At 46.8% G+C, this 17,615-nt stretch overlaps 1 protein-coding gene across 1 annotated transcript in view; it reads right to left on the reverse strand.

Moving 5' to 3' along the window:
* Window positions 1-14,505, reverse strand: part of LOC124020600 (pyruvate dehydrogenase phosphatase regulatory subunit, mitochondrial-like) — a 30,995-nt gene extending 16,490 nt beyond the window's left edge. The window contains 6 exon segments of the mRNA XM_046335839.1: window positions 3,054-3,209; window positions 3,707-3,831; window positions 10,620-10,669; window positions 10,671-10,813; window positions 11,897-12,046; window positions 14,381-14,505. Of these exon segments, the coding sequence (XP_046191795.1) occupies window positions 3,054-3,209; window positions 3,707-3,831; window positions 10,620-10,669; window positions 10,671-10,813; window positions 11,897-12,041 (619 nt within the window). The 5' untranslated portion in view covers window positions 12,042-12,046; window positions 14,381-14,505.
* Between the last annotated feature and the right edge of the window lie 3,110 nt (window positions 14,506-17,615).

The raw sequence follows: 17,615 nt of genomic DNA on the forward strand, positions 1-17,615 counted from the left end.
CGCCTCCGTGATACAGAGAAGAGCAGTCTCAGTTGAATGACTAGTCTTGAAACCTGACTGATTTGGATCAAGAAGGTCATTCTGAGAGAGATAGCGGGAGAGCTGACCAAGGACGGCACGTTCAAGAGTTTTGGAGAGAAAAGAAAGAAGGGATACTGGTCTGTAGTTGTTGACATCGGAGGGATCGAGTGTAGGTTTTTTCAGAAGGGTGCAACTCTCGCTCTCTTGAAGACGGAAGGGACGTAGCCAGCGGTCAGGGATAAGTTGATGAGCGAGGTGAGGTAAGGGAGAAGGTCTCCGGAAATGGTCTGGAGAAGAGAGGAGGGGATAGGGTCGAGCGGGCAGGTTGTTGGGCGGCCGGCCGTCACAAGACGCGAGATTTCATCTGGAGAGAGAGGGGAGAAAGAGGTCAGAGCACAGGGTAGGACAGTGTGAGCAGAACCAGCGGTGTTGTTTGACTTAGCAAACGAGGATCGGATGTCGTCGATCTTCTTTTCAAAATGGTTGACGAAGTCATCTGCAGAGAGGGAGGAGGGGGGAGGGGGCGGAGGATTCAGGAGGGAGGAGAATGTGGCAAAGAGCTTCCTAGGGTTAGAGGCAGATGCTTGGAATTTAGAGTGGTAGAAAGTGGCTTTAGCAGCAGAGACAGAGGAGGAAAATGTAGAGAGGAGGGAGTGAAAGGATGCCAGGTCCGCAGGGAGGCGAGTTTTCCTCCATTTCCGCTCGGCCTTCCGGAGCCCTGTTCTGTGAGCTCGCATTGAGTCGTCAAGCCACGGAGCGGGAGGGAGGACCGAGCCGGCCTGGAAGATAGGGGACATAGAGAGTCAAAGGATGCAGAAAGGGAGGAGAGGAGGGTTGAGGAGGCAGAATCAGGAGATAGGTTGGAGAAGGTTTGAGCAGAGGGAAGAGATGATAGGATGGAAGAGGAGAGAGTAGCGGGGAGAGAGAGCGAAGGTTGGGACGGCGCGATACCATCCGAGTAGGGGCAGTGTGGGAAGTGTTGGATGAGAGCGAGGGGAAAAGGATACAAGGTAGTGGTCGGAGACTTGGAGGGGAGTTGCAATGAGGTTAGTGGAAGAACAGCATCTAGTAAAGATGAGGTCGGCGTATTGCCTGCCTTGTGAGTAGGGGGGAAGGTGAGAGGGTGAGGTCAAAGAGGAGAGGAGTGGAAAGAAGGAGGCAGAGAGGAATGAGTCAAAGGTAGACGTGGGGAGGTTAAAGTCGCCCAGAACTGTGAGAGGTGAGCCGTCCTCAGGAAAGGAGCTTATCAATGCATCAAGCTCATTGATGAACTCTCCGAGGGAACCTGGAGGGCGATAAATGATAAGGATGTTAAGCTTGAAAGGGCTGGTAACTGTGACAGCATGAAATTCAAAGGAGGCGATAGACAGATGGGTAAGGGGAGAAAGAGAGAATGACCACATGGGAGAGATAAGGATCCCTATGCCACCACCCCGCTGACCAGAAGCTCTCGGGGTGTGCGAGAACACGTGGGCGGACGAAGAGAGAGCAGTAGGAGTAGCAGTGTTATCTGTGGTGATCCATGTTTCTGTCAGTGCCAAGAAGTCGAGGGACTGGAGGGAGGCATAGGCTGAGATGAACTCTGCCTTGTTGGCTGCAGATCGGCAGTTCCAGAGGCTACCGGAGACCTGGAACTCCACGTGGGTCGTGAGAACAGACGATAGAACTGTTTAACTAACAGACAGACACAGAGCTAAGAGACAGCAGGTCTGAGAACAGACGATAGAACTGTTTAACTAAACAGACAGACACAGAGCTAAGAGACAGCAGGTCTGAGAACAGACAATAGAACTGTTTAACTAAACAGACAGACACAGAGCTAAGAGACAGCAGGTCTGAGAACAGACAATATAACTGTTTAACTAAACAGACAGACACAGAGCTAAGAGACAGCAGGTCTGAGAACAGACAATAGAACTGTTTAACTAACAGACAGACACAGAGCTAAGAGACAGCAGGTCTGAGAACAGACGATAGAACTGTTTAACTAACAGACAGAGAAGCAGGTCTGAGAACAGAGGAACATGGTTTAGCTCTGATAGACAGAAGCATTGGGAAATTGTGGTGTGGGGTGTGTGTGTGTGGTGTGGGGTGTGGGGTGTGTGGGGTGGGGTGTGGGGTGTGTGTGGGTGTGGGGTGGGGTGTGTGTGGTGTGGGGTGGGGTGTGTGTGGTGTGTGGGGTGGGGTGTGTGTGGTGTGTGGGGTGGGGTGTGTGTGGTGTGTGGGGTGGGGTGTGGGGTGTGTGGGGTGGGGTGTGGGGTGTGTGTGGTGTGTGGGGTGTGTGTGGTGTGTGGGGTGTGTGTGGTGTGGGGTGTGTGGTGTGTGGTGTGTGGGGTGTGTGTGGTGTGTGTGGTGTGTGGTGTGTGGGGTGTGTGTGGTGTGGGGTGTGTGTGGTGTGGGGTGTGTGTGGTGTGGGGTGTGGGGTGTGTGTGGGGTGTGGGGTGTGTGTGGTGTGGGGTGTGTGTGGTGTGTGTGGTGTGTGGTGTGTGTGGTGTGTGGTGTGGGGTGTGTGTGGTGTGTTTGGTGTGGGGTGTGTGGTGTGGGGTGTGTTTGGTGTGGGGTGTGTGGTGTGTGTGGTGTGGGGTGGTGGTGTGTGTGGTGTGGGGTGTGTGGTGTGGGGGTGTGTGGGGTGTGTGGTGTGTGGGGTGTGTGGTGTGGGTGTGTGGTGTGGGGTGTGTGGTGTGGGGTGTGTGGTGTGTGTGGTGTGTGGTGTGTGTGGTGTGGGGTGTGTGGTGTGGGGTGTGTGTGGGGTGTGTGTGGTGTGGGGTGTGTTTGGTGTGGGGTGTGTGGTGTGGGGGTGTGTGGTGTGTGTGGTGTGGGGTGTGTGGTGTGTGTGGTGTGGGGTGTGTGTGTGGGTGTGGGGTGTGTGTGTGTGTGTGGGGTGTGTGTGGTGTGGGGTGTGTGGTGTGGGGTGTGTGGTGTGTGTGGGGTGTGTGGGGTGTGTGGGGTGTGTGGTGTGTGTGGTGTGTGTGTGTGTGTGGTGTGTGTGGTGTGGGGTGTGTGGTGTGGGTTGTGTGTGTAGTCTGCCTCACCCTTCCCTGCAGGGATGAAGTACTTGGCCCTCTCAAAGCCGTGTTTCTCCATCCATCTGGCTCCCTGTGTGTCCAGGCGGTCGTACAGGGGAGAAGTCCTCAGCTGACGGCCCGTCTGGAAGTCCCAACGGGGAACCTTTAGGTTATACAGCAGGGCTGGAGAGAGACAGACCGTCAGACACCGAGAGAGAAGAAAGAAAGAAAGAGCAGGACAGACAGTCAGACACAGAGAGAGAGGGACAGTCGGGCAGAGAGAGGGACAGTCGGGCAGAGAGAGGGACAGTCGGGCAGAGAGAGGGACAGTCGGGCAGAGAGAGGGACAGTCGGGCAGAGAGAGGGACAGTCGGACAGAGAGGGACAGTCGGACAGAGAGGGACAGTCACGCAGAGAGAGGGACAGTCGGACAGAGAGGGACAGTCACGCAGAGAGAGGGACAGTCGGGCAGAGAGAGGGACAGTCAGGCAGAGAGAGGGACAGTCAGGCAGAGAGAGGGACAGTCGGGCAGAGAGAGGGACAGTCGGGCAGAGAGAGGGACAGTCGGGCAGAGAGAGGGACAGTCAGGCAGAGAGAGGGACAGTCAGGCAGAGAGAGGGACAGTCAGGCAGACATTACTAACAGGGAGTGTGATTGTGTTTGCTCTGGTCAGGACTCACGCATGACCTCCATGACCCTGTGTCGGAGGAAGGTTCGGCTGCTCTGAAGGTTGCCGAAGCGTTTGATGTCCAGCGGCCAGACGTTAGCCGTGGGGTAACCATACGTCATCCACTCTGCCAGGTACCTGACGACAGAACACACTGGTTTGACCCTGAACTGTAACCTCTAACCTCTAACCCTGACAGACAGGACAGACGTTAGCCGTGGGGTAACCAGGCGTCATCCACTCTGCCAGGTACCTGACGACAGAACACACTGGTTTGACCCTGAACTGTAACCTCTAACCTCTAACCCTGACAGACAGGACAGACGTTAGCCATGGGGTAACCAGACGTCATCCACTCTGCCAGGTACCTGACGACAGAACACACTGGTTTGACCCTGAACTGTAACCTCTAACCCTGACAGACAGGACAGTGGTAACCTCTAACCCTGACAGACAGGACAGTGGTAACCTCTAACCCTGACAGACAGGACAGTGGTAACCTCTAACCCTGACAGACAGGACAGTGGTAACCTCTAACCCTGACAGACAGGACAGTGGTAACCTCTAACCCTGACAGACAGGACAGTGGTAACCTCTAACCCTGACAGACAGGACAGTGGTAACCTCTAACCCTGACAGACAGGACAGTGGTAACCTCTAACCCTGACAGACAGGACAGTGGTAGTAAGATTCAACAATACCACATCTACCATAGTAAGATTCTACAATACCACATCTACCATAGTATCTACCAATACCACATCTACCATAGTAAGATTCTACAATACCACATCTACCATAGTAAGATTCTACAATACCACATCTACCATAGTAAGATTCTACAATACCACATCTACCATAGTATCTACCAATACCACATCTACCATAGTATCTACCAATACCACATCTACCATAGTATCTACCAATACCACATCTACCATAGTATCTACCAATACCACATCTACCATAGTATCTACCAATACCACATCTACCATAGTATCTACCAATACCACATCTACCAATACCACATCTACCATAGTATCTACCAATACCACATCTACCATAGTATCTACCAATACCACATCTACCATAGTATCTACCAATACCACATCTACCATACTCAGGCTACCATACTCAGGCTACCATACTCAGGCTACCATACTCAGGCTACCATACTCAGGCTACCATACTCAGGCTACCATACTCAGGCTACCATACTCAGGCTACCATACTCCGTGCTCCATGGGGAGAACATGAAACAGAGTAATATTAGGTTCAATACTCCGTCGACCATACTCCGGCTACCATACTCCTTCTACCATACTCCTTCTACCATACTCCTTCTACCATACTCCTTCTACCATACTCAGGCTACCATACTCAGGCTACCATACTCAGGCTACCATACTCAGGCTACCATACTCAGGCTACCATACTCAGGCTACCATACTCGGGCTACCATACTCGGGCTACCATACTCGGGCTACCATACTCGGGCTACCATACTCGGGCTACCATACTCCATGCTCCATGGGGAGAACATGAAACAGAGTAATATTAGGTTCAATACTCCGTCGACCATACTCCGGAAATGTCCTGTCGTTCAACCCTAAAGTAGATGTACTGGAAATGTCCTGTGGTTCTCACTCTCAACCCTAAAGTAGATGTACTGGAAATGTCCTGTGGTTCTCACTCTCAACCCTAAAGTAGATGTACTGGAAATGTCCTGTCGTTCTCACTCCCAACCCTAAAGTAGATGTACTGGAAATGTCCTGTGGTTCCCATAGTAAGATTCTACAATACCACATCTACCATAGTATCTACCAATACCACATCTACCATAGTATCTACCAATACCACATCTACCATAGTATCTACCAATACCACATCTACCATAGTATCTACCAATACCACATCTACCATAGTATCTACCAATACCACATCTACCAATACCACATCTACCATAGTATCTACCAATACCACATCTACCATAGTATCTACCAATACCACATCTACCATAGTAAGATTCTACAATACCACATCTACCATAGTAAGATTCTACAATACCACATCTACCATAGTATCTACCAATACCACATCTACCATAGTATCTGCCAATACCACATCTACCATAGTATCTACCAATACCACATCTACCATAGTATCTACCAATACCACATCTACCATAGTAAGATTCTACAATACCACATCTACCATAGTAAGATTCTACAATACCACATCTACCATAGTATCTACCAATACCACATCTACCATAGTATCTACCAATACCACATCTACCATAGTATCTACCAATACCACATCTACCATAGTATCTACCAATACCACATCTACCATAGTATCTACCAATACCACATCTACCATAGTATCTACCAATACCACATCTACCATAGTATCTACCAATACCACATCTACCATAGTATCTACCAATACCACATCTACCATAGTATCTACCAATACCACATCTACCATAGTATCTACCAATACCACATCTACCATAGTATCTACCAATACCACATCTACCATAGTATCTACCAATACCACATCTACCAATACCACATCTACCATAGTATCTACCAATACCACATCTACCATAGTATCTACCAATACCACATCTACCATAGTATCTACCAATACCACATCTACCATAGTATCTACCAATACCACATCTACCATAGTATCTACAATACCATATCTACCATAGTAAGATTCTACAATACCACATCTACCATAGTATCTACCAATACCACATCTACCATAGTATCTGCCAATACCACATCTACCATAGTATCTACCAATACCACATCTACCATAGTAAGATTCTACAATACCACATCTACCATAGTAAGATTCTACAATACCACATCTACCATAGTAAGATTCTACAATACCACATCTACCATAGTATCTACCAATACCACATCTACCATAGTATCTACCAATACCACATCTACCATAGTATCTACCAATACCACATCTACCATAGTATCTACCAATACCACATCTACCATAGTATCTACCAATACCACATCTACCATAGTATCTACCAATACCACATCTACCATAGTATCTACCAATACCACATCTACCATAGTATCTACCAATACCACATCTACCATAGTATCTACCAATACCACATCTACCATAGTATCTACCAATACCACATCTACCAATACCACATCTACCATAGTATCTACCAATACCACATCTACCATAGTATCTACCAATACCACATCTACCATAGTATCTACCAATACCACATCTACCATAGTATCTACAATACCATATCTACCATAGTAAGATTCTACAATACCACATCTACCATAGTATCTACCAATACCACATCTACCATAGTATCTGCCAATACCACATCTACCATAGTATCTACCAATACCACATCTACCATAGTAAGATTCTACAATACCACATCTACCATAGTAAGATTCTACAATACCACATCTACCATAGTAAGATTCTACAATACCACATCTACCATAGTATCTACCAATACCACATCTACCATAGTATCTACCAATACCACATCTACCATAGTATCTACCAATACCACATCTACCATAGTATCTACCAATACCACATCTACCATAGTATCTACCAATACCACATCTACCATAGTATCTACCAATACCACATCTACCATAGTATCTACCAATACCACATCTACCATAGTATCTACCAATACCACATCTACCATAGTATCTACCAATACCACATCTACCATAGTATCTACCAATACCACATCTACCATAGTATCTACCAATACCACATCTACCATAGTATCTACCAATACCACATCTACCATAGTATCTACCAATACCACATCTACCAATACCACATCTACCATAGTATCTACCAATACCACATCTACCATAGTATCTACCAATACCACATCTACCATAGTATCTACAATACCATATCTACCATAGTATTCTACAATACCACATCTACCATAGTATCTACCAATACCACATCTACCATAGTATCTACCAATACCACATCTACCATAGTATCTACCAATACCACATCTACCATAGTAAGATTCTACAATACCACATCTACCATAGTAAGATTCTACAATACCACATCTACCATAGTATTCTACAATACCACATCTACCATAGTAAGATTCTACAATACCACATCTACCATAGTATCTACCAATACCACATCTACCATAGTATCTACCAATACCACATCTACCATAGTATCTACCAATACATCTACCATAGTATCTACATCTACCATAGTATCTACCAATACCACATCTACCATAGTATCTACCAATACCACATCTACCATAGTATCTACCAATACCACATCTACCATAGTATCTACCAATACCACATCTACCATAGTATCTACCAATACATCTACCATACATCTACCAATACCACATCTACCATAGTATCTACCAATACCACATCTACCATAGTATCTACCAATACCACATCTACCATAGTATCTACCAATACCACATCTACCATAGTATCTACCAATACCACATCTACCAATACCACATCTACCATAGTATCTACCAATACCACATCTACCATAGTATCTACCAATACCACATCTACCATAGTATCTACCAATACCACATCTACCATAGTATCTACCAATACCACATCTACCATAGTATCTACAATACCATATCTACCATAGTAAGATTCTACAATACCACATCTACCATAGTATCTACCAATACCACATCTACCATAGTATCTACCAATACCACATCTACCATAGTATCTACAATACCACATCTACCATAGTAAGATTCTACAATACCACATCTACCATAGTATCTACCAATACCACATCTACCATAGTACCACATCTATCCAATACCACATCTACCATAGTATCTACCAATACCACATCTACCATAGTATCTACCAATACCACATCTACCATAGTATCTACCAATACCACATCTACCATAGTATCTACCAATACCACATCTACCATAGTATCTACCAATACCACATCTACCATAGTATCTACCAATATCTACCAATACCACATCTACCATAGTATCTACCAATACCACATCTACCATAGTATCTACCAATACCACATCTACCATAGTATCTACCAATACCACATCTACCATAGTATCTACCAATACCACATCTACCATAGTATCTACCAATACCACATCTACCATAGTATCTACCAATACCACATCTACCATAGTATCTACCAATACCACATCTACCATAGTACCATAGTATCTACCAATACCACATCTACCATAGTATCTACCAACACCACATCTACCATAGTATCTACCAATACCACATCTACCATAGTATCTACCAATACCACATCTACCATAGTATCTACCAATACCACATCTACCATAGTATCTACCAATACCACATCTACCATAGTATCTACCAATACCACATCTACCATAGTATCTACCAATACCACATCTACCATAGTATCTACCAATACCACATCTACCATAGTATCTACCAATACCACATCTACCATAGTATCTACCAATACCACATCTACCATAGTATCTACCAATACCACATCTACCAATACCACATCTACCATAGTATCTACCAATACCACATCTACCATAGTATCTACCAATACCACATCTACCATAGTATCTACCAATACCACATCTACCATAGTATCTACCAATACCACATCTACCATACTCAGGCTACCATACTCCGTGCTCCATGGGGAGAACATGAAACAGAGTAATATTAGGTTCAATACTCCGTCGACCATACTCAGGCTACCATACTCCTTCTACCATACTCAGGCTACCATACTCCGTGCTCCATGGGGAGAACATGAAACAGAGTAATATTAGGTTCAATACTCCGTCGACCATACTCAGGCTACCATACTCCTTCTACCATACTCAGGCTACCATACTCAGGCTACCATACTCCTTCTACCATACTCAGGCTACCATACTCAGGCTACCATACTCAGGCTACCATACTCAGGCTACCATACTCAGGCTACCATACTCAGGCTACCATACTCAGGCTACCATAGTATCTACCATACTCGGGCTACCATACTCAGGCTACCATACTCAGGCTACCATACTCAGGCTACCATACTCAGGCTACCATACTCAGGCTACCATACTCAGGCTACCATACTCAGGCTACCATACTCAGGCTACCATACTCCATGCTCCATGGGGAGAACATGAAACAGAGTAATATTAGGTTCAATACTCCGTCGACCATACTCCGGAAATGTCCTGTCGTTCAACCCTAAAGTAGATGTACTGGAAATGTCCTGTGGTTCTCACTCTCAACCCTAAAGTAGATGTACTGGAAATGTCCTGTGGTTCTCACTCTCAACCCTAAAGTAGATGTACTGGAAATGTCCTGTCGTTCTCACTCCCAACCCTAAAGTAGATGTACTGGAAATGTCCTGTGGTTCTCACTCTCAACCCTAAAGTAGATGTACTGGAAATGTCCTGTGGTTCTCACTCCCAACCCTAAAGTAGATGTACTGGAAATGTCCTGTGGTTCTCACTCTCAACCCTAAAGTAGATGTACTGGAAATGTCCTGTCGTTCTCACTCCCAACCCTAAAGTAGATGTACTGGAAATGTCCTGTGGTTCTCACTCTCAACCCTAAAGTAGATGTACTGGAAATGTCCTGTCGTTCTCACTCCCAACCCTAAAGTAGATGTACTGGAAATGTCCTGTCGTTCTCTCTCCCAACCCTAAAGTAGATGTACTGGAAATGTCCTGTGGTTCTCACTCTCAACCCTAAAGTAGATGTACTGGAAATGTCCTGTGGTTCTCACTCTCAACCCTAAAGTAGATGTACTGGAAATGTCCTGTCGTTCTCACTCCCAACCCTAAAGTAGATGTACTGGAAATGTCCTCTCCTTACTTTCCTGCTCCGCCAGCGAAGGCCAGGCCAGAGGCATTCATTCCAGCCAGGGACGAAGTAGCCGTGCACCCCCGGTGTCTCCCCCATCAGACAGCGCATGTCTGGGGTGAACGACTCAGGACAGTTGACCAGCTGCTGGATCTCACACACCTCTAGTTCTGGCATCCTCCTCAACAGGGCTGACAGCATGGGTTCTACAGGGGGGAGGGAGAGAGGGGGTGAGAGAGGGGGTAAGGTAGAGAAACACCTCTAGTTCTGGCATCCTCCTCAACAGGGCTGACAGTATGGGTTCTACAGGGGGAGGGAGAGAGGGGGTGAGAGAGGGGTTAGGTAGAGACACTATAAACCGGTCAGTTACTATGGTATATAACCACCTCGCATAAACACAGTATATAACCAGTATGGGTTCGATTCCCACTGGGGACAACCCATACTGTCTCAGTTGGTAATAGTGGGACACCAACATCATGGGTTCGATTCCCACTGGGGACAACCCATACTGTCTCAGTTGGTAAGAGTGTGCGCCAACATCATGGGTTCGAATCCCACTTGGGACAACCCATACTGTCTCAGTTGGTGAGAGTGGGACACCAACATCATGGGTTCGATTCCCACTTGGGACAACCCATACTGTCTCAGTTGGTAAGAGTGTGCGCCAACATCATGGGTTCGATTCCCACTGGGGACAACCCATACTGTCTCAGTTGGTAATAGTGGGACACCAACATCATGGGTTCGATTCCCACTGGGGCCAACCCATAAAGGTCTCAGTTGGTAAGATTGTGCACCAACATCATGGGTTCGATTCCCACTGGGGACAACCCATACTGTCTCAGTTGGTAATAGTGGGACACCAACATCATGGGTTCGATTCCCACTGGGGACAACCCATACTGTCTCAGTTGGTAAGATTGTGCACCAACATCATGGGTTCGATTCCCACTTGGGACAACCCATACTGTCTCAGTTGGTAAGAGTGTGCGCCAACATCATGGGTTCGATTCCCACTTGGGACAACCCATACTGTCTCAGTTGGTGAGAGTGGGACACCAACATCATGGGTTCGATTCCCACTTGGGACAACCCATACTGTCTCAGTTGGTGAGAGTGTGCGCCAACATCATGGGTTCGATTCCCACTGGGGACAACCCATTTTAAAATGTATGCACTCACAGCACAAAGTAAATGGAAAACGAAATGGACTCCATGTTTTACAGTAGCCGTGGCAACATAAACAGAATAGGGCGCCATTATAGAAAAATCACCCCGTCTCTTACCGAAGTGGTCCCAGTCCTCCTGCATGGTCTGAATCTCCAGCTGGTTACGTCCCTCGGTGAAGATGGGTTTAGGGTTCTTCTCAAATCCTCCAGACAGGACCCCTCCCTGCCATGCTCTCACATAGATCCTCCCGTCCATATCCATCACCACTAGAGAGAACACACAGAGATACACAGTTACAACACAGTCTAACCCTGACCCCTGACCTCACATAGATCCTCCCATCCATATCCATCACCACTAGAGAGAACACACAGAGATACACAGTTACAACACAGTCTAACCCTGACCCCTGACCTCACATAGATCCTCCCATCCATATCCATCACCACTAGAGAGAACACACAGAGATACACAGTTACAACACAGTCTAACCCTAACCCCTGACCTCACATAGATCCTCCCGTCCATATCCATCACCACAGAGAACACACAGAGATACACAGTTACAACACAGTCTAACCCTGACCCCTGACCTCACATAGATCCTCCCATCCATATCCATCACCACTAGAAGAACACACAGAGATACACAGTTACAACACAGTCTAACCCTGACCCCTGACCTCACATAGATCCTCCCATCCATATCCATCACCACTAGAGAGAACACACAGAGATACAGTTACAACACAGTCTGAACCCTGACCCCTGACCTCACATAGATCCTCCCATCCATATCCATCACCACTAGAGAGAACACACAGAGATACACAGTTACAACACAGTCTAACCCTGACCCCTGACCTCACATAGATCCTCCCATCCATATCCATCACCACTAGAGAGAAACACAGAGATACACAGTTACAACACAGTCTAACCCTGACCCCTGACCTCACATAGATCCTCCCATCCATATCCATCACCACTAGAAAGAACATACAGAGATACACAGTTACAACACAGTCTAACCCTGACCCCTGACCTCACATAGATCCTCCCATCCATATCCATCACCACTAGAGAGAACACACAGAGATACACAGTTACAACACAGTCTAACCCTGACCCCTGACCTCACATAGATCCTCCCATCCATATCCATCACCACTAGAGAGAACACACAGAGATACACAGTTACAACACAGTCTAACCCTGACCCCTGACCTCACATAGATCCTCCCATCCATATCCATCACCACTAGAAAGAACACACAGAGATACACAGTTACAACACAGTCTAACCCTGACCCCTGACCACCAGACAGGACAGAGCTCAGGCCAGCGGAGGCTCCTCAGAGGAGGAAGGGGAGGACCATCTTCCTCAGTGAATTTCATAAACATTTAAATAGTAAAACATTAAAAAGGTTATCCCATTTAGATAAAACTAAAACTAAAAAAATATTTGCATGTTACCAAGTCATTGATTAAAACAATCAGTTTTGGAATGAAGGTCACAGTAGCCTCAGCAGCACCATAGTGTAGCCGGAGGACAGCTAGTTTCCGTCCTCCTCTGGGCACATCGACTTCAAAACAAAACCTAGGAGGCTCATGGTTCTCACCCCCTTCCATAGACTTACACAGTAATTACGACAACTTCCGGAGGACGACGTTCTCCAACCTATGGATGTTACATTGAACTGGGTGAATATGAATGTAACCTAAAACTACATTGAGCTGGGTGAATATGAATGACAGTAACCTAAACCTGTCACTGTTACATTGAACTGGGTGAATATGAATGACAGTAACCTAAACCTGTCACTGTTACATTGAACTGGGTGAATGACAGTAACCTAAACCTGTCACTGTTACATTGAACTGGGTGAATGACAGTAACCTAAACCTGTCACTGTTACATTGAACTGGGTGAATATGAATGACAGTAACCTAAACCTGTCACTGTTACATTGAACTGGGTGAATATGAATGACAGTTATCCAATACGCTGTAATAGAAATAAGGCCGTGCTCATCTGGACTGAGCGGTACCAGCTCTAACTCCGTCTGGACTGAGCGGTACCAGCTCTAACTCCGTCTGGACTGAGCGGTACCAGCTCTAACTCCGTCTGGACTGAGCGGTACCAGCTCTAACTCCGTCTGGACTGAGCGGTACCAGCTCTAACTCCGTCTGGACTGAGCGGTACCAGCTCTAACTCCTTCTGGACTGAGCGGTACCAGCTCTAACTCCGTCTGGACTGAGCGGTACCAGCTCTAACTCCTTCTGGACTGAGCGGTACCAGCTCTAACTCCTTAACTGAAACCACTCCGTTCTGGATTAACTCCTTCTGGACTTACCAGCACTAACTCCTTCTCTGTACCAGGAAACCTGATTATTTGATCTGGGCTGTAGAGGAGGGAGTCTCACCTGGGGTTCTAGAGGGGTTCTCACCTGGGGTTCTGGGCTGTAGAGGAGGGAGTCTCACCTGGGGTTCTTGGCTGTGGAGTCTCACCTGGGGTTCTGGGCTGTAGAGGCTCTGAGAGGAGGTAGACTCACCTGGGGTTCTGGGCTGTAGAGGCTCTGAGAGGAGGTAGTCTCACCTGGGGTGCTGGGCTGTAGAGGCTCTGGTAGAGGTTTGGAGAGCAGGTAGAAGTGTTCACATCCATGGAGAGGAACAGACACCTTGGTCTCACTGGCCTGGCCCAGCTCATACGCCCACTGTAGAACACAGGACAGTTATAACACATCATATAGCATTCATAACCCCCTATTATATGAAGACTTGTAGAGGAACAGGGACCCTGGTTTCACTGGCCTGGCCCAGCTCCCTCAGAAACAGCTAGATACAACACTTCACTGGCCCAGCTCCCTCAGAGACAGCTAGATACAACACTTCACTGGCCCAGCTCCCTCAGAGACAGCTAGATACAACACTTCACTGGCCCAGCTCCCTCAGAGACAGCTAGATACAACACTTCACTGGTCTGGTCCAGCTCCCTCAGAGACAGCTAGATACAACACTTCACTGGTCTGGTCCAGCTCCCTCAGAGACAGCTAGATACAACACTTCACTGGTCTGGTCCAGCTCCCTCAGAGACAGCTAGATTACAACACTTCACTGGCCCAACTCCCTCAGAGACAGCTGGATACAACACTTCACTGGCCCAGCTCCCGCAGAGACAGCTTGATACAACACTTCACTGGCCCAGCTCCCTCAGAGACAGCTTGATACAACACTTCACTGACTGGTCCAGTCCCAAATGGTTCCTTCATTCAGTGCCCAGCTAGGACTCATCCTATCACAGCTATGAAACCTTCACTGGCCCAGCTCCTAAAGACTGGTCAGGGATAGACATGCTACAGATACAACACTTCACTGGCCCAGCTCACCTGTCCTGACAGTTGCTAGATACAACACTTCACTGGCCCAGCTCCCTCAGAGACAGCTAGATATCAACACTTCACTGTGCCCAGATCTGGACTCCTGTAGATCAGAACATGGTTAAGCCTCATGGATCTGGACTCCTGTACAACACTTCACTGGCCCAGCTCCCTCAGAACATGGACAGCTATGGATACAACACTTCACTGGGCCCAGATCTGGACTCCTGTAGATCAGAACATTCACTGGCCCAGCTCCCTCAGAGTGAGCTAGATACAACACTGGACTGGACTCCTGTAGTCCAGCTCCCTCAGAGACAGCTAGATACAACACTTCATCTGGACTCCTGGCCCAGCTCCCTCAGAACATGGACAGCTAGATACAACACTTCACTGGTCTGGTCCAGATCTGGACCCTCAGACACAGTTACAAACTTCTGTGGTGCCTCATGGATCTGGACTCCAGATCAGAACATGGTTCACTGTGGTGCGCTCATGGATCTGGACTCCTGTAGATCAGAACATGGATCTGGACTCCTGTAGATCAGAACATGGATCTGGACTCCTGTAGATCAGAACATGGATCTGGACTCCTGTAGATCAAACATGGACTCACTCCTAGATCATTCATGGTTAACGTGTTCATGGATCTGGAACCTGGAGATCAGATCATGGATCTGGGCTGAAGAACATGGATCTGGCTGTAGATCAGAACATGGTTAACTGCCTCATGGATCTGGACTGAGATCAGAACATGGATAGACCCTCATGATCATGTACAGTCAGATCACAACATGGATCTGGACACCTAATGGATCAGAGGTTCACATGGATCTGGACTCCTGAGATCAGAACATGGATCTGGACTCCTGTAGATCCAGAACATGGATCTGGACTCCTGTAGATCAGAACATGGATCTGGACTCCTGTAGATCAGAACATGGTTAACTGTGGTGAGCTCATGGATCTGGACTCCTGGAGATCAGAACATGGATCTGGACTCCTGTAGATCAGAACATGGTTAACTGTGGTGCGCTCATGGATCTGGACTCCTGTAGATCAGAACATGGTTAACTGTGGTGCGCTCATGGATCTGGACTCCTGTAGATCAGAACATGGATCTGGACTCCTGTAGATCAGAACATGGATCTGGACTCCTGTAGATCAGAACATGGATCTGGACTCCTGTAGATCAGAACATGGATCTGGACTCCTGTAGATCAGAACATGGTTAACTGTGGTGCGCTCATGGATCTGGACTCCTGTAGATCAGAACAGAACATGGATCTGGACTCCTGAGATCTCATGGATCTGGACTCCTGTAGATCAGAACATGGTTAACTGTGGTGCCTCATGGATCTGGACTCCTGGAGATCAGAACATGGTTAACTGTGGTGAGCTCATGGATCTGGACTCCTGTAGATCAGAACATGGATCTGGTTAATCAGAACATGGATCTGACTCCTGTAGATCAGAACATGGATCTGGACTCCTGTAGATCAGAACATGGATCTGGACTCCTGTAGATCAGAACATGGATCTGGACTCCTGTAGATCAGAACATGGTTAACTGTGGTGAGCTCATGGATCTGGACTCCTGGAGATCAGAACATGGATCTGGACTCCTGTAGATCAGAACATGGTTAACTGTTGAAGTCAGAAGTTTACATTCACCGTAACCAAATGCATTTAAACTCAGTTTTTCCACAATTCCTGACATTTGATCCTAGTATAAATTCCCGGTCTTAGGTCAGTTAGGATCACCACTTTGTTTTAAGAATGTGAAATGTCAGAATAATAGTAGAGAGAATGATTTATTTCAGCTTTTATTTCTTTCATCACATTCTGTGGGTCAGAAGTTTACATACACTCAATTAGTATTTGGTAGCATTGCCTTTAAATTGTTTAACTTGGGTCAAACGTTTCGGGTAGCCTTCCACAAGCTTCCCACAATAAGTTGGGTGAATTCTGGCCCATTCCTCCTGACAGAGCTGGTGTAACTGAGTCAGGTTTGTAGGCCTCCTTGCTCGCACACACTTTTTCAGTTCTGCCCACAAATGTTCTATAGGATTGAGGTCAGGGCTTTGTGAATACCTTGACTTTGTTGTCCTTAAGCCATTTTGCCACAACTTTGGAAGTATGCTTGGGGTCATTGTCCATTTGGAAGACCCATTTGCGACCAAGCTTTACCTTCCTGACTGTCTTGAGATGTTGATTCAATATATCCACGTAATTTTCCACCCTCATGATGCCATCTAGTTTGCTAAGTGCACCAGTCCCTCCTGCAGCAAAGCATGATGCTGCCAGCCCCATGCTTCACGGTTGGGATGGTGTTCTTCGGCTTGGAAGCCTCCCCCTTTTTCCTCCAAACATTACGATGGTCATTATGGCCAAACAGTTCTATTTTTGTTTCATCAGACCAGAGGACATTTCTCCAAAAAGTACAATCTTTGT

Source organism: Oncorhynchus gorbuscha, unplaced genomic scaffold, assembly GCF_021184085.1.
Source record: "Oncorhynchus gorbuscha isolate QuinsamMale2020 ecotype Even-year unplaced genomic scaffold, OgorEven_v1.0 Un_scaffold_865, whole genome shotgun sequence".
Classification (NCBI taxonomy): domain Eukaryota; kingdom Metazoa; phylum Chordata; class Actinopteri; order Salmoniformes; family Salmonidae; genus Oncorhynchus; species Oncorhynchus gorbuscha.